This window comes from Condylura cristata, unplaced genomic scaffold, assembly GCF_000260355.1.
Source record: "Condylura cristata isolate star-nosed mole 26May11 unplaced genomic scaffold, ConCri1.0 scaffold00016, whole genome shotgun sequence".
Lineage (NCBI taxonomy): Eukaryota > Metazoa > Chordata > Mammalia > Eulipotyphla > Talpidae > Condylura > Condylura cristata.
In genome coordinates this window covers 9,545,560-9,567,988 of record NW_004567117.1, presented here as the reverse complement: position 1 = coordinate 9,567,988, position 22,429 = coordinate 9,545,560, and the positions used below count along the sequence as shown (strand labels likewise).

Genomic DNA, 22,429 nt, shown 5'->3' with positions numbered 1-22,429 from the left:
GAGAGTTTAAAATTCGAACGGCGCAGACCGGTGGAAGAAGGAATTGGTGTTTTGGCGGCTGTTCTGTCTAACGCGCAGTTACAGGGCTGCAGAAATTCGGTCCTTGCGTTGTGCCAGGAAATTAAAAGAAGGGTAAGGAATGACTTTGAGTTGATTTTGTGCCGTTAGTACTGTTCTGGAGGGAAAAGGCTATGGCGCCAACAGCATAGGTTTATAGATCTTAAAGAGGCCTGTGGGTAGAGTCTGTGCGAGGCGCTCGTTTGCCAGGGTCTAGTACTTTTTTACTGAGTTCCAAAAGCGAAGTAAAGGTCTATGGAAACCGCTGGGGAGAACAACGCCTGGAGCAAGGAAATGGGAAAGACAAAGTGGGAACGGAGATAAGAAGGACACTTGAGGAACTATTTCGTGTTTTGCGTTTAAGATGTTGACATGTAACACTCTGTTGCCATGGTCAGAGGTACATCAAGAACATTAATTGTATACATCTTGTGCGGAGATTGGGAGTGAACTAATGGGAAAACGGAATAGATGTATAAGCATGTAAGGAATAGATGTATAAGCACGTAAGGCGGCAAAAATTAGCAAGAGTCTAATCAGTTTTTACAACTAAGGCGATCCCAGCGAAGTAAAAAAATAACAAATAGCATCTTTTCTGGTAGCCACATCAAGTGTCTGAAAAGAGTGGGTACAGTGTTTGACGTCATAGAGATTAGATAGGATCATGAGTACCTTAGGAGGTTAGGGTGTCAGTAGATTTGTAGGAAATGAGACGTTAATGTGATCTGAGAAAAATGGTTGCAGTCTGTAGACCCTTTTATGGACCAGATTGTTTATTCTTGTTGAGCAGGTTGAAGTACGAGCAGCAACAACTGAAAAATATAAATGGGAAAATGTAGGTTAAGGGGAGAGCAGGTGAGAGGGCCATTAAGAAAAGAAAATAGAATAGCTCCATTTCCAGAGGCCAAAAAAGAGGAAATATCCGGAGATGGTTCTTGGCAGGCAGCCTCTCACTTACCATTGAAATAAACACTGCCACCAGCTGTGATGTCTGATTTAGTAATCAGGGCTTTATCACAAGACACCCATGTGATTGCAAAAATCATACTTTCTTCATCTTTGTATCATTTGCATTCCCTTGCACACTCACTTGTACATGGTAGGTCTTTGTTTATGTGTGTTAAATGTTTTTAAATTAAGTTAAACAGATATTCTTTGCAAGTAGAGGCTACCTCCTAACCTGACAAAGATAGCCTGGGGAAAGATTGTCCTGAGACTGTCTTTTCTGTTTCAGAAGAAAGATACTAGTTGGTGCTTAATATTTCATTTATGTCTGAAAAGAATTTTTTAAATACTGTATTCATGTATGTAGGCCATAAGCATGAAGCGCAGTTCAGTTTCCACTGGTGGTGCCGGTCGCCTCTCTATGCAAGAGTTGAGATCGCAGGACCTCAATAAACAGTGCCTCTATACCCCTCAAAAGTAAGTACCTCATGCCTTACCACCTTAGGCAAAGAAATCTGTAAAGATGCTTAATACAAAGATGTAGTATAAGTGGTGACATGATTTGGTGACATGATTAATCTTCTCTGTTCCTAGTGGTAACTAAATTTGGGTCACTAAAATTCAAAATTAGGCGTGTTCTTCAAGGCAAATTCTCAAATGCCTCTCCCAGGAATGGCTATTATGTCCCCTTCAGCACTCTTAATTTCCTCTTTTATCTTGAGCAGATTCTATGCTATAACTTTTAATTATTAAGGTGCTTCCAACTAGCAAAATTTTATAAAAGATATTTGTTCTGACAATAAGCTACAATTTAGAAGAAACCTGTAGAGTACTTCCCTAAAATATTTCCTCAAGATTCACTGGGAAAAGGTATCCAAACACTGCATCATAAACTATCTTTTTCTTACAAGTGATCTTCTTCCAGTTAAAGGAAGACTATTTCTATTCTTTGTCACTTTTAATACCAAGGTACAAAGTAATTACTAGATGTTCTTAAATTACTTTTGCATACTGTGAGCCTTTGCTTTTTCTAGAAATTTGAAATGTTTATATTTTTACCCTTTTCTTTACAGTCATTACCTATAAATGTACACATTTTAAAATAATTGCAATCATAATGTAGGTATGTTTTTGTTCTGCTTCTTAATATTTTAGAATTATAATTTAAACTATAATAGCTATAATATGATTGCTGCTAAAATTTTCATAGTCCTGAGTTATTTTTATAGGTAATGGGGAAGAGGTGTTGGTTCTCACACTTTCAAAGTTTTTTTAACTAGTACTATGTTTATTTAAGTGTATTTTTCCTTTTCTTAAAGCAAAGAGAAACCCTCCTTTGGAAAGCTGAATATAAACAAACCAACATCTGAAAGAAAAGTTTCTGTATTTGGCAAAAGGTAATGATATTTTTTCTACTATTGAAGAGATTTTTAATAGCCATGCATTAAGCTAAGTAGTCTCAGACAACAAAAGATTACATGGCATAACCACTTTCAAGAGAAAGTTGTAACTATTTAGCTTTTCTCTTTAAGTAAACAAAATGGGTTACACATGTTTTAGAAGGTGATAAGAGATATATTAGCACAGTTAGACCACTATTTCATTGTTAAAAATGAATAGTTGGTTAAATTCAGTTAGCTTTCAGATAATTAATGGAATCATAGTATTTTAAAATTAGAAAGAACATCACCTCGTACAACATTATATTCTCAGATTTTTTCATACTGCATGTTAAAGACCTTCAAGGCCTTTTATTTTGTGCATTAGATGTATTGATATTAATCTTACTAGAAATTAAAATAAAATTTTATGTTAATTCAATTGAAAAATATCAATCTATCACATTAATATAAATAACATGTTTTCTTTTAATTTTCAAAACAAAGCTATTATGGTATAAGCAGTAACGTTTTGCATTTTTGCAAATTATATCTGCCCTAATAGATGTGTTATATATCATGCATTACAACTTATAGTATTTAGTGCTATAATACGTATTATTGATAACATATAGGTGGCCAGTCTATGGAAAGCTCCACTCTACACTCAAGAGAGAATGAAAATGAAAGGAGCAAGTAGCCTTCTAGTTTTATTATGCAAATAATTTAGACCTCTCAGATCCCCTTGATCACACTCAAAGAACCACAGTCTAGGGTAAATCTGCGATTGCTGAGCTGGCGGTAAGGCAAGGGCTGACTGTTAAGGGATTTAAGACTTTTGGTATGATGGAAATGTTCAGTATCTTTATAGTAGTAGAGGTTCCACCTGTGTACACTTTAGACAAGTACATTTTATTTTAAGCATTTTTACACCTAAATAAAGTTGATTTTTTAAATGTTCAGCCCCAAAATTGAAAATTCCTTTGTCTTACAAAAAGAAAATACAACCTTTTGTTTTGGATAGACCTGTTTGTTCAGTTGTTTTTAAAATACTTAGGATGAAATATTTATTACCTAATGAAACTGATTGATTTGGTATGAAACCAAGTTAAATTGCTTTTGATACTTGTTCCAGTTTATGAAAAATTAAGATATTTTTGTTCTGTAACTTTTATCACAGAACTGTACTTCAGAGATAATGATGATAATGATTATAAACTTGAACTTCTCTTAAGTATTTTTATAGGTCAAACATTGTTATAAGTGCTTCTATTAACTCTTTAATTAACTCTCTACCCTATGAATAAATTCTATTATTATCTCCATTTTATAGCTAAGGAAATGAAGGAACAAGAAATTAGGTAATTTATCCAAAGCCATACAACTAGAAGCATACAGAATAAATGAAACCCCACATTCTGGTTCAAGATCCTATACTCTTACACTATAAATTGAATGATTGTTCAGAAATTTAAAAAGATAGCAATTAGTGTAGTTTCATGTGAACTAAGTCTACACATGTATTCTTTTTATAGTAAAAAGAAAAACAACTAAATGTTAAGCAATAACAGTATGTAGAAAAATAGTTCTCGAATTATCTAATACTCAAGGAAAAAAATAGCTAATTTGCTAACGGGGACAGTAGAGTGAGAAAGCCCAGTTTAAAGAATGTTCCAAACCTGGCAGGAAATAACATGAAAGCAACAAACAAATTTGCAGAGAAAAATGAAATTTTGGTTACTAGAGTTCCATGCTATGATAGCACAGTTTTGTGATCTCTGTCCAATAAATAAATTTATTGTCCCGAGGATATTTAAGAAACTGTACTGGTTAGCTTAGATGGACTTATAGGTAAGCCAAGGGATGATTATAGAGACTTTAATTATTAAAGTTTTTTTTCAGGGTCAGGGACTGGTATGAAGTGTATGTGCTATAGCCATTAGTGACTAAAAAGTACCAATATATAATTATGGCATATGACAATCAAATGTAAAAATATAGAATGATGTAAACATGTTTATGAGAAAAAGCATATACTATCTACTTTAACATGTCAAAGGCAATTTTCCCAGAAGAAATAACCGTAAAACAAGGAGTTGAGCATAAAGGAGCAATAACGAAGCGGTAGAGAAGATGGCAAGAGGGCTTAGATTACTGAACAGACTCAGTGGTTGTTGCAAAAATCTAATGGACTCAGAATACACAACAGGATGTTATATGTGTTAGTAATGCCAAATACAAAACAAGTGTGTATTTTTACTTAATCCTCATAATTTACTCATTTTATGTATGCTCATTCTCCGCTTTAAATAAGAATTCTGACTTGTTAAATATAAAAATTAAAGAATTATACTTTAATGTTTCGTGCTGGCATTAAAAAATAAACTCACCTTGAAATAGTTAAGGAGATAGTTTTGACCAATTTTTTGAAAATACATTTCCAGAACCAGTGGACATGGATCCCGGAATAGTCAACTGGGTATATTTTCCAGTTCTGAAAAAATCAAGGACCCAAGACCACTTAATGACAAAGCATTCATTCAGCAGTGTATTCGACAACTTTGTGAGGTATTTTATAATCTTAAATAGTCTAAATTGCGGGTGTTCTCTTAAGTGTTTTCCAGTATTTTTTCTGTTATTAAATAACATTTCAAAAATTTAGTTTCTTACAGAAAATGGTTATGCATATAGTGTGTCCATGAAATCTCTACAAGCGCCATCTGTTAAAGATTTCCTAAAGATCTTCAGTTTTCTTTATGGCTTCCTGTGCCCTTCATATGAACTTCCTGACACAAAGTTTGAAGAAGAGGTTCCAAGAATCTTTAAAGATCTTGGGTTTGTATGTTGTATTTCTCACTAGCCTAGAGAAACCATTGAAACACAGAGAATAATTAAAGTTGGTCATTGTGGACAACAAAATTAGGGCAAATTGAAAAGTCAAAAGAATTGCTTTTTGGAGGTTATTACCAAACCTACAGATCATAGATTATGAGTCCCTTAGCTGCTGCAGTGAAAAGATGGGATGGGTAATAAAAATTTTATAAAAGAGGGCCCTCCTTATGGCACAGTGGTTTGAAGCACACCACTAAGAAGTTAAAGCCATTTCAGCATGAGTTCGATCCCCACCTCAGAGGTGAACCACAATGCGCAGCAGACCTCTCCTGACCTGCTCACTGCTCCCTTCAGCAGTACAGTTCGTCAGTCGGCCTGTTCTGCTCCCCACTCCATCTCTGGTGAACCCTCTCACTGCCCCTGCACTGCTGGCCTGTATCCCAGTTCTGTATGCATAAATAAATAAATCTTTTTTTTTTTTTAAGATTTATTTATTCATACAGAACTGGGGTACAGGCCAGAGATGCGGAGGGTGAGAGGATTCACCAGAGACAGAGTGGGGAGCAGAACAGGCAGATCGACGAAGTACACTGCTGAGGGGAGCAGCGGGCGGGTCAGGAGAGGTCTCACGCCATGTGGTCACCTCCGGGGCAGGCGGGGATCGAACTCATGAGGAAGTGGCTTTAGTTTCTCAGTGCAGTGCTCTAACCCGCTGCGCCACCAGGGAGGGCCCTAAATAAATCTTTTTAAAAAATTTTTTATAAAAGCCAAAAAGATAGGATTAATAGTCTGGTGAAAATGGGATGAAATAAAGTGAAAGGGGTTACATAAAGGAAAATGACTACATATATGTCATTTATGTGGTATTGAATTTGAAGAAGCAAAAGATCTTTTAGAAAAATCTTGCATATCGGTAGTAAATCAAATTCATCTATTGAGTATATATACAAAATAATTTTCAGAAAAGAAACCAAAATAGCACACATCATTGTAGAATAAGATGACTAAGAACAAAATCTCAGCAATAACATCTACATAAATCAAGACTGTTAATATGGGAAATTTTTTTAATGTAACTTTTGATTAATTTACCCATTTTACTTTATCACGATATTAACTTATTTGTTCTGATCTTTGATAGGTATCCTTTTGCACTATCCAAAAGCTCCATGTATACAGTAGGGGCCCCTCATACATGGCCTCACATAGTGGCAGCCTTGGTTTGGCTTATAGACTGCATCAAGGTATTTGATTTGTTATTTTTTAAATATAGGCATAGGAAAGATTCTTTTCCTTCAAGTATTTGTTTCTCCTCCAGTCTTTCTTACACCTTGTTTCTCAAAGTCTACATCAATTTTTACTCTTCAAAAATGTTTGTCTTTCTCTGTCTGACTTTATCTCTTAGCAAAAGAGCATAAATCCTCAAGGTCCATTTTGCAGAAAATAGCAGGACTTCCTTTTTAGGACTAAATAGTATTCCATTATATGCACAGTAGTGCAGCAGTCAGATAATGCCATTATGGTCATGATGGACTACATAAAATGTTGGTCCCAAATTCCTATTTCTGGAACTTCGTAGTCATCCTAACATTGAAGTATTTTGTGCCAGCAACACCCTCATACATCTCGTTTCTCTTGTCTCTTGATAGTGTCATTTTTCTTTGTGCTTGTGTAATCTTGTTTTTTATTGATCACGGTTGCTAAGAATACAAAATCCACTGTTCATGTTGCCAGTAAAAAACCATTTCAAGTTATTGACCTGAAAATGAAATTAAAAGTGATGAAGGATTTTACAAAAGTGGAAAATATGGGCAAACTTCTAATAACCTGAATTAACCAGAAGTGTATCCCTCTGCATTCTATGGTGATCACAACCAAAGCAAAAAAGAAAAAAAATCCATCTAAGATATTGAATCGACTGCTAGGTATCTTGGTTGCACCATGACAAAATCACCTAGTGACATGTGTCCCAGAATGTCATTAAGCACGCATGACTGCATATATTTCATCTTCATTTACCTATCAGCAGATACTTATTGTTTCCATGTCTTGACTATTATAAATGTCCTTTGGATTTTTTTTCCCAAAACTAGAATTATTAGATCATGTAAGAGTTCTTTTTTTAGTTTCTTGGGAACCTTCTTACTTTTCCATAGTGATTGCACCAATTTACAGTATCACAATGCACGTTTCTTTTCTCCACATTCTTGCTAACATATTATCTCATTTTCTTGATAGTCGCCATTCTAAGACTCGCAATTTTGATTTGCATGTCCCTAAATACGAGTGATGTTAAGCACTGTCTCATGTGCCTATTGATCATATGAATACCAGAGGGGCAGTTCATGCTACAGAAGTGGCAAGAAACTTTTGAGTTCTCAACTCAGGTAGACCTGCACCTTCCAAGATTCTTAGTCAGACTGTGCCGCCACCTTGGTACCTTGGTAGAAGTTCATTCTGCCAAAATCCCCGTTGCTGATTGCTACAGCCTACACACACACACACACACACACACATTTCTTGTCTCCATCTAGTTCCTGCAGATACCCTACTACCCCCATAAATTGGTAATCCAAGAAATAAGTCCCCATAAAGGAGTTCCAAGAATCAACCCATGAAGTAGAGAAACTAGAGGTCCAGCCTGGGCTTTCTTTTACCAATGAAGATCTGTAGATTCAGAGAAGACCTCTTGGCATGATGTTTTGCCAGCCTGGGGTAAGAGCTAACTGGCAATACCCATTCCTCTTCTGATGTGGTTTCCTCTGGTGCAGGAAGATATTTCAGCCTCATTCCCATGTTCTGGGACTTTCACAATAATGTCTGGTCTTTGAATAGTTAGTTTTTCTTCATGTAAGAGAGAACAAAGTCAGGAATGACCTATTTCTCCAGCTTGGTGATGTCATTCCCTTTCTCACAGTTTTGAATTGCCACCAGTATGTTTTTAACCTATTTCCCTGCTCTTTTTTCCTTCTCTACATCATCACCAAACTAATTCCTGTAGCTTTTTAATATATTTTCTCTAGCAGAGATTGTTACTACTTTTCACAATTCCCCAGTCATTCCCCTCACTCTTTAAATCACTTTTTTGTCAAATTCTAAAAGATACCTTGTGGTAGTTTTTTAACCAGTATCACATTGACTTTATAGATATACTAGAGAGAAGTTGCCATAATGGCATTAATTTAGACATCCTTTGGGAATCAGTCAATTAATTGCTGTTATTTACCACTGTTTTCAAATCGCGTCTTTTCTGTTTTATTATTTAGTTAAAATGTATTAGATAGAAGATAATGTTCATGTTAAAGTTATCTGCCTATTCCTAAGTATTGTCAAGAATCATTAAAGGTTATCATATACTTTTGCAACAACTCTTGAGAACTATTAATGTGATACAGTGGTTCCTTTATTTAGCCTCTATTTCTTCATAGTTTATTATTCCTTTTCTCCTGAATTTAGTTTGTTAATGTTTTGTGAAATTTTTTTCTTATCTCACTGTCACTATACCTCTTAGAGCTTGGCGTGTTAAAGGTATTTGTTACAGTGTTTGAGTAATAGGTATCTTGCCAGTAACCTTGTCTCCTTTTCTAGGGAACAGGAATAAGAGGGTGCATACACTGAGAGCAACATTATTAACTTTTGTTAATGATCAGGGTAGTAGAGCCTTACTCATCTCAGATCTCTGAGTTCTCTCTATTCTTTTGTATTCCATGGTAATGAGAAGTAGTATTATATTGGAAGATAGCAACTATAGCTAACAGATCACTTAAATCCATATGTCTGTTTATCTGTATACAATTTTAAGTTGAATCAAATCTCCCCAGTTTAGAAAATTTTTAGTCCTTGCAGAAGAGTCTTTCCTACAGCTCCTAGGGATCTATTATTTCCCTCTATCTATAAATCAGTCTTTGGACTTTGCAGAGTAGCAGGTGTTTTCGCAGGGACCTTTGACATGGGGACAGAAACTCTGTGTTTACTTACCCTGATTACAAGGTATTAGATCCTATTCTGCCTCTTGGGTTCTGTCCTCTGTGTCCTTCAGACTTGATTAAATCTCTTGACACTTGAAATCTTATCAAAGGAAGAAAAGATAGAGAACAAGTTGACAGAGTTTGCCAGCATCCCTTCTTGACCTAACGGTCTTATGAGTGTCTTTCGAATAGGAAAGGGGTAGATAATGCAGTCAACTCTGTGCTGAGGACTTCCCCCACTCAAAAGTCCTATATAAGCCACTTTGTCCTTTAGGTACTCCTACTGCATAATCCTTTCCTAAAAGTCTACTGTGTTATATTAGATAATACATTTACATTTTTATATTTTATAGCAGTTTCATTTAAATTTTCTGAATTTTTTCATATTAAAGTTATATTTTAAACTATAAAAAGATGTTCCAAAATGAACTTTATGTGCCTTAAAACACTTTAAACATTTTCCTTTTAGCTTATCAATTATAAATATCTGAATATTTTGCTAAAATGAATCATCTGTTAAATGTATTACCTGTCATAATACATTGTTATTCAACTTTTTAAGTTGAAAATTGTTTTTAAAGATTTTGTATTATGAAATAAAATTTAAAGTTCATATACATACTGAGTTAAGTCTAAAGTATATATTTATACATTCTGAGTCAGTAAATAACATTTGAACAGTGATATTGAGGTCTTTGAGAAAGAGTAATCAATAAATAACTTATTGATTCACCTCTTATGGAGTAATTTTGTTTTGGATTCTCAGAGTTGCAGTAGAAGCTACACATGTGCTCTCAATAGACTGATAGCAGCATAAAGATCAGCATACTTTTCCTCTGTACAACAAAACTACATACAGAGCCCATCCTTCCCTAATCTAAAGAGATTTAATCACTGTAATATCAAATAGACTCTATTGTAAGGGTCAATAAAAATAACCTCTTAATAGACTTCTAATCATGTGTATGACTTTAAAAATGAATTTGTCAAAACGTGTGATCTACGTGTTGTTCACACCAACTTAATCAACTTCATCTATTCCTTGTGTTCTAATTAGTTACATAACGCCATGAAAGAAAGTTCACCTTTATTTGATGATGGACAGCCTTGGGGAGAAGAAACTGAAGATGGAATTATGCATAATAAGGTACTTGTATTTGTATAAATGTTAAAATTATCTTACTATTATTTAAATGTGAGTATTAAAATTAATATATTTTAATTTCTAAAAATCTTCAGAAATTGACTTTTTAAAATGTCAATAAGCCTACTCTTGGAGTCATTATAATTTTCTAAAATTAACTAGACTGAGAAATTTGAAAATGTTTATTACTAAGTAAAAAAATACAAGAAAATTGGAATTAAGTAATAACATGTTATTATTATTATAAATATAATATTTTTCTTCCCTATTTTTAGAATGAAGATATCAGTACTGGCAGTGTTACTTTCATGTAATTCTTTGTCAATCCAAAGCATAACAGATTGGGCCTTGAATACTATATGTGTGTTTTTTGTTTGTTTGTTTTGTTTTGTTTTGACCTTTTCAGTTAGTCATATTGTCACTCAGATCAGAGTTAACAATTCAGAAGTGATTGAGATAAAAGTAAACAAATGGTCCAGTTTCCACTTTACACTTTATTGAAGCCTACATTGCATAACAAACCTCACACTATTTACTAAAATCACATATATCTCTCTAAATGGAACAAATACTAATTCCAAGGAATACATTTATAATTTGAGATTATGCATTACCATCTTCTAGCATACATAAGAACCCAAACACCATCCAAGGCCCTAAAAAAGAGAGCTATTTATGTGCTAATTCTAATATTTACTCTCGAGCAATTGTCAAAAAAGACAGGGGAAATAACAGTAGTCTCATCTAACAACTATACAGGGGTCATCATTTTCTTTTTCTTTTTGGACAAAGAGTAGTCAAGCTGCTCTTCTTACTCAGCAGTGAGCCTTTGCACGTACTCCTGAGAGAATTCTTCTCTATTCCAATATGTGTATTGGACTTGATTTGTTTGTACCTCAGTTTTCATCCAAATAAATTTACACCTATTAAATATTACTTGGAATTTATCATAAAGATTAAACCAGGGCCCTCCCTGGTGGTGCAACGGGTAAGGATGCAGTGCTGCAAGCCAGCAGCAGCTGCTTCAGTGCGAGTTCGATCCCTTGCTCTAGAGGTAACCCACATGGCTTGGCAGACCTCTCCTGACCAGCATGCTGCTCCCCTCAGCAGTGTACTTCATTGATCTGCCTGTTCTGCTCCCCACTCTGTCTCTGGTGAATCTTCTCACGGCCCCTGCACCTCTGCCTGTACCCCAGTTCTGTATGAATAAATAAATAAATCTTTTTTTTAAAAAAAAGATTAAACCAGTAAAAATTATCGTTGCTACTTTAGCTATTATTTCAAATGACAGTAAGCAGAGGAATACTTTGTGAACTATATGATGTGTTATTTTTAATTAAAAAGAAGTATCGAAATATCCAACTTCACCAGATTCTGATCTTTAGCTTTGTGGGTCCAGAAACTCATTTTTATTTTAGATCTCAATTTTATCTTAATTAACAAGGGTTTAGATCATCTTTGCAGTTATAAGAATATTCATACTTCCTATTCAGCATTTATCTTCCATACCAACCATATAATACGAAGGTTGGTTAGTAAGCAGAGAATTGCCACAAAGGGAATTGGTTTATTTTGAGGGATAATTTATTTCATCTAGGCTATGGAAAATTATGAGCAGCCATTCTTGCCTCCTAACAGTGTGCATCATCAGTGACCAAGTCACCTCATAGCTGCAAGATAAAATGTTGCTTTCTCTTAGACAAGTATGAATAATTCTGCTGTTCTACTGTTTACATCTCTACTAGCCCTGCCATTTTGTAGTCTGAAGTTACAGTGTAATTATAGCTAGCATTCTAGTTTTACAACTAGCTTTACATTCTAGTTTTCACAGCTAGACTTTGTCAGTTTAATTGGGCTTAGATAATCAGTCAATACACCTTTGTCATAAGGTAATTCCTCAAATCAAGTCCAATACACATTTATAGTTGTCATAAGATAGATCTCCCTAAAAAGAATTGTACAGTTTTATATTTAATTATATTTGCTAACGTTTCTCTTTGTTTGACCTTCTCAAATTTCTGAAGGTATGTTTATTTTTGCGGTCTGCTAAATATCACCTTTATCGGAATTTTAATTTCTTTCCTTCTCACATATTAGAAGTAGCATATTGAGTTGTATAGCATAATCAGTGGCTTACTCTAGTTTTGGACATCATTTACAATTAGTATTCCTGGCCTTTATTATTTAATTCAAATTTAAATTTCCGCTTAGAAAGTTGAAGCAAACTAAATAGAAAATCCTGGTTTTGTTTTTAAATCTGTTTAATCCAATCAGTTATTTTTGGACTACACCATAAAATGCTATGAGAGTTTCATGACTGGTGCTGACAGCTTTGAAGAGATGAATGTAGAATTGCAGTCAAAGTTGAGTAAGTATTCTTATTCCCGGTGTGTTTGCTTTTGGTCATTTAGTTAACATTGCTCATAGAGTTTCATTATTCTTACCTTACCCAATGTTTATGTGAACTACTCACTTTAGATGCTTACTGATTTTTATTATCATAGTTTCTTTGGTGGAAAAAAGTAGAAGCTAAGCAGAAAGAATATTGATGTTGGAGTCAGACTTGAGGCATAATCTTTTTATTGGCTTTGTAACCTTTTCAAAACACATGACCAGTCTAATAAAGTTTTATAAGGTTAGGTAGCAATGTATATAAAATAACACATACTACCAGAAGCAGAGCAGATAATCAGCAAATATTATTCCTATTGTGGAATAATATCCCTATGATATCCCCTCTTTACTATTTGAGATGGTAAAGTATTAATTAGTCAAAAGATCTAAGATTTCTTTGAAATTTTGTGACAAAAGCTGAATGGGGCATTGTATTTTCAAAGAAAGAAATTATTTTTTTCATGTAACTATAATCTAGGTCTATACTGGCTAACTCTAAAATGTCCCGAAAGCATTATTTTGCTTTATTTAATTTTCTATTGAAATTGTTTTATATAACATACCAAAGTGGTAAGTAAATTAAATAAATCTAAGATGTGTAAAGCTGTTCCTCCAGAGACAGCGGGATCAATCAAAACAGGATAGTATCACTTTGCCATTGCTAGCAAAAAGATAGCAGTATTTCTTTATGTCCTCTTTGTATGAACCTTCCTTAATAATAACCAGAATTATTAGTGGCACCATCTGGTATCTAAATTAATAATCAGAGAAAAACAAGCTGAAAAACTAACTCTTGATAGCTGACTACAGAACTGGGGGAGGAGAAAGAACACATAAGGAAGGAAGCACAATGGTCTGTGGTGGTGGAATATGGGTGAGTTGGTGGTGGGTAGTGTATGAATGGTGGTAATAATTACCTCAGTAAAAAATAAATTATTTTTACATACCCACTAAAAAAAAGAATAAAAGAAGACAATTGCAACTTATTTACATGAGAAAAAGAGCACTATGAATGATTTTCATTTTGAAAGAGGAAAATTCATTGTAAATTAATACAGAAAGCAGCTAGTGGGTTCTTTGATACTGTTTATAATTAAGTAAGCATATAAATGTATTTATTAAACAACATTTATTGTATACCTACTGTGTGTCAGCCACCATTTAAGCAACAAGAATACAGTAATTAGTAAGAGCAAAAAAGCCTTATGAGCTGACATTTTATTAGAGACAGTCAACTATACATTTAACTATACATTAAGTGGTTTACATGCTAGTGAAAATAATAGACACGGGTAAGGAGACAGCGTATAGTGGAATAAAGGGAAGAACTTGATGTTTTTGTAGTGGGAGGGATGTGCTGCACTGACACCTATTTGAGGAGAGATCAGAAGGAAGCAAGGGAGAGAGCAAATAATGTTCTAGGCAGATTTGAGACCTTATTAAGTTATTGGGTTTTCTCTCCAGAGGATTTATTTAATGTAGATGCTTCCAAGCTGGAATCATTAGCAGCAAAAAACAAAGCATTAAATGAACAAATTGCAAGATTGGAGCAAGAAAGAGAAAAAGAACCGGTTAGTAAATGTTTTTATTTTTATCTTCAGTAGGCTTAACTCTTTTAGACTCTTGAGTGTTCATAGAAAATAACAGCTATTTCCTTATTAACAAAATAAGCTTCTCCAAAACTAAGTTTTATTTTAATATGGAATAGAACTCCCAATGAAAGCATGTTTGCTATCTCTGGAGCTTTTGTTTTCCCTGGTGATCTATCTCTTGAACTAATGATGTTCAGAATATGATGAAAGAGTCTTACCTATTTACATTAGACCAAAAGGATCTTTTGAACAAGGTCCCCATGTTATACACCTCTGGGGAACACTACTTATAAGAAGCTCTGAGTTTTGCACTTAATGGAAAGGGAATGGTATTAAATAAACTTATAAAATGTATTCTCAGAACGTTTTAAAGGTTGAGCGATAATATCCAGATTTCTAATTTTATTTTATATATTACTGAAGCACCTAGGCTATTCTGTATAATATCAGATTTTTTTTTTAATTTGTACTTTTTCTATTCAAAATTGACTTCTTCAACAAATATATCTTAAGTAGGTATAACAGTAAAGTCCCTGTAGTTCTGTTGTCTCTCTCTATAAGTAGAAGGAAAACAAATTTACTAATTTTCTCTGATATGAACTTAAATAATAATGCTTTCCTTAATAAAATTAACTTTTTTCTTTTAAAGAATCGCCTAGAGTCATTAAGAAAACTGAAAGCTTCTTTACAAGCAGATGTTCAAAAATATCAGGCATATATGAGCAATTTGGAATCTCATTCAGCCATCCTTGACCAAAAATTAAATGGTCTTGATGAAGAAATTTCTAGAATAGGTAAGTAAAACTCTTGCTAAAAGAACTCATTCATACTGGGATGGAACTTGGTATGGTTTATCAAATATAAAAAGACATCTTTGTTATATGTAACAGACATTTCTTTTAATGGTAAATGGCTATATTGGGCTACCAAATTTTCAGTGCCTTCTATATTAGTTTCCTGAGATTGCTGAAGCAAATTACCACAAACTTGGTGGCTTAAAGAAATAGGAATTTATTCTCACATTTCTAAAGGCTAGGACTCCAGAATCCAGCACAGCCACACTTCCTCCAGTGTTGTGGGTAAGAATCTATTCCTTAGTTTTTCCAGCATCTAGTACCTGGTGGCATTTCTGAGCTGGTAGCCATGAGACTATTCTTTACCTCCTTCCTCATATTTCCTTCCCGTGATTTCTGTTCTCTCCTCTTCTGTGTGTTCATTTTTTTCTGCCGTTCTTTTAAGGACATTGATGAGGTATAGGGCCCAATTAGAGAATGCATAGTAATCTTATCTCAAAATACTTAATCTTGTGTGCAGGAACTTCTTTTCCAAATAAAGTAATGTTTACTAATTCCCAGGATTAGTACTTCATATCTCTGGCTAGCCACTATTCAACCTATTGTGCCGTCTGCTATGTTTTCAAACACCTGACTATTTGAAACCAAGAGTCACCTAAGAACATAAGCTGTGCAAATAAAACTATTCTACCTGTAATTAATAAACCAGATTCTCAGGTATCTGCTGGCCTCAGTCTTCTATAATTGTCATCTTACTCTTCATCACTACTTCCTAAATTACTCAGCAGCTTAACATGGATTGAAAATAAGATGAAATAAATACCATAATTCTTTGGAAGCAAAAAAGCCAGATTAAAAAAACTTGTTTACATCCTATGTCTTCCTAACCTTTCATAAATACAAATTGACCATAATCGTTAAACCTGAAAATACTTTCATATGTGAATTGATGCTGTATGATACCAGAACAGCAAAGAGAGGAATTTGCATCCGGCCACATTAAATGGCACTTTTGGGCCCTCGTTGGTGGTGCAACAGGTTAAAGCCCAGGACTACAAGTGAGCTGCAGCCACTTCAGTGCAAGTTCAATCCCCAGCCCTGGAGGTGATCCACATGGCATGGCAGACCTCTCCTGTCTCACCCACTGCTCCCTCAGCAGTGTAGTTAATTGATCCACCTATTCTGCTCCCCATTCTGTCTCTGGTGAATCCTCTTACTGCCCTTGCACCACTTTACCCCAGTTCTGTATGAATAAATAAGTAAATCTTCAAAAAAAAAAAAAAAGGCACTTTACAAAATAGGTAGCTTTATGGGCCTTACAATACAATTTTCCCAGTCTCTGCTGACTTTGATTTTATTCTCAGAATTTTTATAGACTCTGTCCCACAGGGGAGTTGTAGAAATGATCCTTAGGATATTTGATTTAACTCTTTCTCTATAGACTGCTGATCATCTGTCAAGTCAAGGACAATAATTATTTGGAATATTTGCTTAATCAGTTTATTTTTTTCCCAAATAACTGACTACATAGATTATCTCTAAACCAGCTATCCCCTAATGTTTACATAATGAAAAGTAACTGTAAAATAATTTTTTTTTATTTTTTTTACAGCAGTTTATTTTTACATCATTTTGTACTTTTTTTTTTTCCATCTCAATTGTAATCCCTGTGGGTTTCCCATCACCTAGTCATCCATGTATAGTAATTTTTACTATAGCAATGTTTGTGGTGCAATTGAATCAGTACGTTATTTATTAGGTGCTTTTATTTGGAGTATTTTAACTTAATTCATTATTTTAACTTTCTTCATTATTTCTTCATTAAAGATATTCATGACCAAGAGTGACTGAAATATATTTAAACTCTATAGGTAATATATTTGTGAATTTTTTTGTGCAGATTCCTGCAGTGTATGAAGCTGTACATAAACCAACCATTAAATTATTTTGAGCCCAATTATGGAGCTTCCCATTGCTACAATGGGAAGATTATAACAGATTATAATGGGTAGATTATAACAGAGTCAAGATCTTCATCTTACAGTCCTCATGACGATTCTCTTGACCTCTTAGGTCACAAATATCCTCGTGCATTTATCCCAACTCATTTAAAAATATTGTCATATTCTTTACAAACTATGAGTTACAAAAGGTGGAAAGACATCAAATATTTTAAGTTTGATAGTGCTTGTTCCCTTCTGCGTGATCATGTGCTATTTGTAGAAACCAGATTTTCCTGATACAATATAATCATTCTTGATTATTACAGCTTTTGGTAAAGAGTCAAAGGAAGAGTCTGCCCATTGTTGTTACTTGGTATCTAAAGAAACCACTGAAAATTTCAGATATTTAATATCTGCTATGTGTCATTCACCATAGTGGACCAAAAGATAGTAAATATAGAAATACATACTCTCCCTTTAAGAAACTCCCAACTTAGATGATGCATTCACATCTTGAAATCAGACCTTTTAGTAAATGTTTGCATATTAAAATAAGAATAAACTGTGGTATTTTAATACAAATATTTTTATGTTTGTGAAAACTTAGGAATTTCCTCATTTTTACAGCAAATTGTGTAGGAATTTCAAAAGAATTTGAACATTTTCAAACTGTCCCTCTCAAGTATAATGATTTTTAATCATACTCCATTCTGCATAAGGTACTCTGTTTTTTTATGTAGCACTTTTTGAAAACCATACCAAACTAAAATGTAATACTTTAACATAAAAACTTAATTTCATTATCTTTCAAGAATATAAAGAAACATTGTGGGGGTGGAGTGGGAATAGATTCAAAAACAGTAAGGGGAGGGAAATGCACTGGACTATGGTGATGGCACATGGGTGATTTGGTGATGGGAAACCCAAGGGGATTGCAACTGAGTTGGAAAAATGCACAAAAATATGTAAAAATAAACTATTATAATTTTTTTTAAAAAGGGTCTTCTATGGGGAAAAAAAAACAAAACAAAGAAACAAACAAAAATAATCCATTAAAACCTGACTGCAGAACTGAGGATACCAGAAAGGGGACAGTAGGATGACAGTAAAGTGAGGACAGAGTCCAGTGGGCTATGGAGGATTACTTGGGCTTTGGTGGTAGGGGTAGCATTAAGCTCAGTGTAGTCTGATAGTGTACATTTGTAGAGGTGTGAATCTGTACCTCTAAAACTTACACGATGTTGTAAACTAGTGTTACCTTAGTAAATATTTTTAAAAACAAAATGGAATCAAAATTATCTTAAAAAGAAAAAGATACTGGCCCTCCCTGGTGGTGCAGCGGGTTAAAGCACAGCACTAAGAAGCTAAAGCCACTTCCGCATGAGTTCGATCCCCGCCTGCCCCGGAGGTGACCACATGCCACGGCAGACCTCTCCTGACCCGCCCGCTGCTCCCCTCAGCAGTATACTTTGTCCTTCTGCCTGTTCTGCTCCCCACTCTGTCTCTGATGAAGCCTCTCATCCTCCACATCTCTGGCTTGTACCCCAGTTCTGTATGAATAAATAAATAAATCTTTAAAAAGAAAAAGATACATATGTATAGCTTACATTTAGAAATGGTAATGTACTCTTATTAAATGATGATCAATTTCTCTGTAAGAATTTAACAATTTTTTCTTCAATGCAGAACTAGAATGTGAAACAATGAAACAGGAGAATACACGACTACAAAATATTGTTGATAATCAGAAGTACTCAGTTGCAGACATTGAGAGAATAAATCATGAAAGAAATGAATTGCAGCAAACCATTAATAAATTAACCAAGGACCTGGAGGCTGAACAGCAGCAGTTGTGGAATGAGGAGCTAAAATATGCCAGAGGCAAAGAGGCGGTATGTGATATTATTTCCAAAGTGGCAACTCATCAGAGCTGACCTTTGTAAAGATTTATCCCAATAATGAAGATTTCAATGGGTAAACCAAATTTACTAAAGAGGTTTAAAAAAATAAAAATTAGCAATGACATTTTACTAAAACATCCTTTTTTTAATAAAGATTTATTTATGTATACAGAACTGGGGTACAGGCCAGAGGTGCAGGGGTGGTGAGAGAATTCACCAGAGACAGAGTGGGGAGCAGCATGTGAAACAAGATAGGTCTGCTGCGCCATGTGAATCACCCCCGGGGCCAAGGATCGAACTCACAGTGATGTGGCTGCGGCCCGCTTGCAGTGCTGCACCCTAACCCATTGTGCACCAATAGCACCTAAAACATCCCCTTATGTCAATTCATCACACCTCAATTTCTCTCACTCAAATTTAAGGTAGTCTATATTTTCTAACAGTGAACCAAGAAATAAGTCTGTAAGACCATGAAAATTGTCATAAATGCCTTTTTATTCTACAAGAGGGTATGAGTCACCCTCTTCTAGATTTTAACGATTCACTAATCAAACATTTATTTATTTTAGAACTTATTTACTATACTGGCATAGAGGAAATAAAGATAAAAGAATATTTTCCCCCTCAAGAAACTTCCAGTTCCTTCTATAAGATCAGTTCACTTACATATAAACCACAGGGTACTGAGGAGGCATAAATATATCTAACCCAAATTTATTGTGGGGAAACATATGAGGTGGCTTTTGAAAACTGCCTTGAAGGAAGAGGTAACACCTAAACTAAATTGGAAAGTATATGGAAAGGTTAGCATAACAAGGGTAGGAGAGTCAAAAGGGAAAATCAAAGTAGCTGCATGATGTACACTCTGGTATTGTGAACTTTTCATCTAAATTTAGCTTAATAGCAAGAGGCAAGGTGGACATATTACTCGAAATAAACATAGGTCAGGTGGTAAAGATTATTTCATGTTTAAAATTTTGGTCTTTATCCTGAAAGCTCCAAGAATATTTAAACAGATATGATCACATTTCAGAAAGGTCACATTTTTGGTAACGTGACAAATGAATTTATAAGGATCTATGACAGGAATGTGATGAGAAACTATAAACTGAAATGCTAGTGGAGATTCAAATAAATGAGTGGAGTGAATAAGAATTGATGAAAGAAAGGGGATTTGTCATGGTGTGTGACTTGGGATTTGGACAAGCAGAAGTACCACTGCTTTGGAATAGATCAGCAAGAAGTTGCAAATCAGGAATGAGAATGTTATACTAGGCCTGTTATGTCCATGGTCATCCAAATGAAAAATATCTAATGAACTATTGTATATATGGATCTGGACCTCAACAAAAAAATACGGGTTTGCAGTGTAGATTGACTACACTATCCTACCTCGCAATACTGTGTACTCTTTACTCCTATTTTTAAGATAGCTCAATGTGCATGTATTTAAGCTTACAAACTGTTTAGGGACAATTTCCTATCAAATAATTGAACAGCAATCTTTATTGTTATATATGCAATTTGCATTCCTAAGAAAACTAATATAAAAGGTAAGCATTTTCCTAAGAAAAGGAAAGAAATCTTTTAAAGCACCTTTTTTTAAATACTGAAGAAATTTTAGTTTTTGAGTTGAACTTTTTCATCCTGATATTTTCAATTATAATGTTTGCTTATTGGTAGAGATAGTTCCAAAAGTTAAAACTCACAGAAAATTTAGTCTCTATATTACTTTCATTTCTTTCATTAGTACAGTATTTTTTGTATGTAGATAACACTTTGAAGATATGTGGGTTCAGTTCCAGGCTACAACATTAAAGTGAATATCACAAAGAAGTTACTGATATTTTTGGGCAAAATACTATCAAAAAGCATGACATGCTACACAGAAATCTGTTGTGAAATAAAGACTCATTAGTCAATGTAGCAAATTTGATTCTCTCATTTTAGGAAATTGTCAGCACTCTAACCTTCAGCAACCACTATCTGATCAGTCAGCAATTACCAACATTGAGGCAAGACTACCAGCAAAAAGATTATTATTTGCTAAGTGCTCAGATGAATTTAGCCCAAAGTGAAGCTTTTAAAATTAGACTCATTCCTCTCAAATCCTGTTGCTATTCTGTCAACTAAGTTAATGTCGTTTTCTAAGTCCTTTTTTATCTTCAACAAGTTCATGGCATTTTCATCAGAAGTAAATTCCATTTCAAGAAACCACTTTCTTTACTTATAGATAAGAAGTAATTTATTATCTGTTAAAGTTTTATCATGAGATTGTATCCATCAGTCACCATCTTTAAGAACCCCTTCTAATTCTATTACCCTTGCTATTTTCACCACATTACCAGTTCCTTCCACCACTGCCCTTTTAAGTCATTCCCTGGATTGAGAACCAACTTCTTACAAACTTCTGTCAATGTTGATATTTTGATCTTTCCCCATGAGTCATGCATGAATGTTCTTAATGGCATCTAGAATAGTGAATCTTTAGAAGTTTTTCTGTTCACTTTTCCTAGCTCTATCAGAGCAATCACTGTGGCAGTGATAAGATAACCTTATGAAATGTATTTCTTAAATAATCAGACTTCGAAGTCAAAGTGACTCTTTCACCCACGGTCTGTAAAATGGTTATTATGTTAGCAGATATGAAAACAGTATTAATGAAATTGTACATCTCCATCAGACCTCTTACTTGGATGACAGACACATTGTCAATGTGTAGCATTGAAAAGGAATTGTTTTTCCTGAGTCTTAGGTCTCAAGAGTGGGCTTAAAGTAGCAAGTAAACCATGTTGTTAACAGATGTGCTGTTATCAAGATTTTGTTTTTCCAATTCTAAGAGTATAAGCAGAGTATATATGTAACATAATTCTTAAAGGCCCTTGGATTTCAGGAATAGTAAATGAACATTGGCTGCATTAAGCCCTAATGAGATAGCCATCTTTTGTAACCTAGAGCCAGGCATGGATTTCTTCTCTCTAGCTATGAAAGCCTATATGGCACCTTCTTTCAATAGAAGAATGTTTCATCTATATTGAATAACATGTTCCATGTAGCCATTCTCACAATTATTGTAGCTGGTTCTTCTGGAACTTGGTGCAGTTTTTATATCAGAACTTACTCCTTCACCTTGTATTTTTGTGTTCAGGATAGTACCAGTTTCTGCTAGCTTCAAACTTTTCTTCTGCAGGTTCTTCACCTCTCAATCTTTATTAAATTAGAGTTAGGGCCTTGTTTTAGATTAGGCCTTGGTTTTTTTGTTTGTTTGTTTGTTTGTTTTTAAGATTTATTTACTTATTCATACAGAACTGGGATACAAGTCAGGTGCAGGGGTGGTGAGAGGCTTCACCAGAAACAGAGTAGGGAGCAGAACAGGCCAACTGATGAAGTACACTGCTGAGGGGAACAGCGGGTGCGTCAGGAGAGGTCTGCTGCACCATGTGGATCACCTCCAGCGCAGGGATCAAACTCATGCTGAGG

The 22,429-nt window shown here is 34.5% G+C and overlaps 1 protein-coding gene across 1 annotated transcript in view; it reads left to right on the top strand.

Annotated features, from left to right (window-relative positions):
- The first annotated feature begins 84 nt into the window (after positions 1 to 84).
- The window catches only part of NDC80 (NDC80 kinetochore complex component), a 36,351-nt gene continuing 14,006 nt past the window's right edge, over positions 85 to 22,429 (top strand). Inside the window, exons 1-11 of the mRNA XM_012725820.1 lie at positions 85 to 132; positions 1,370 to 1,479; positions 2,322 to 2,399; positions 4,826 to 4,949; positions 5,044 to 5,216; positions 6,355 to 6,457; positions 10,239 to 10,328; positions 12,600 to 12,693; positions 14,184 to 14,290; positions 14,961 to 15,105; positions 18,735 to 18,940. Of these exons, the coding sequence (XP_012581274.1) occupies positions 1,379 to 1,479; positions 2,322 to 2,399; positions 4,826 to 4,949; positions 5,044 to 5,216; positions 6,355 to 6,457; positions 10,239 to 10,328; positions 12,600 to 12,693; positions 14,184 to 14,290; positions 14,961 to 15,105; positions 18,735 to 18,940 (1,221 nt within the window). The 5' untranslated portion in view covers positions 85 to 132; positions 1,370 to 1,378. The remainder of the gene's footprint in view (positions 133 to 1,369; positions 1,480 to 2,321; positions 2,400 to 4,825; positions 4,950 to 5,043; positions 5,217 to 6,354; positions 6,458 to 10,238; positions 10,329 to 12,599; positions 12,694 to 14,183; positions 14,291 to 14,960; positions 15,106 to 18,734; positions 18,941 to 22,429) is intronic.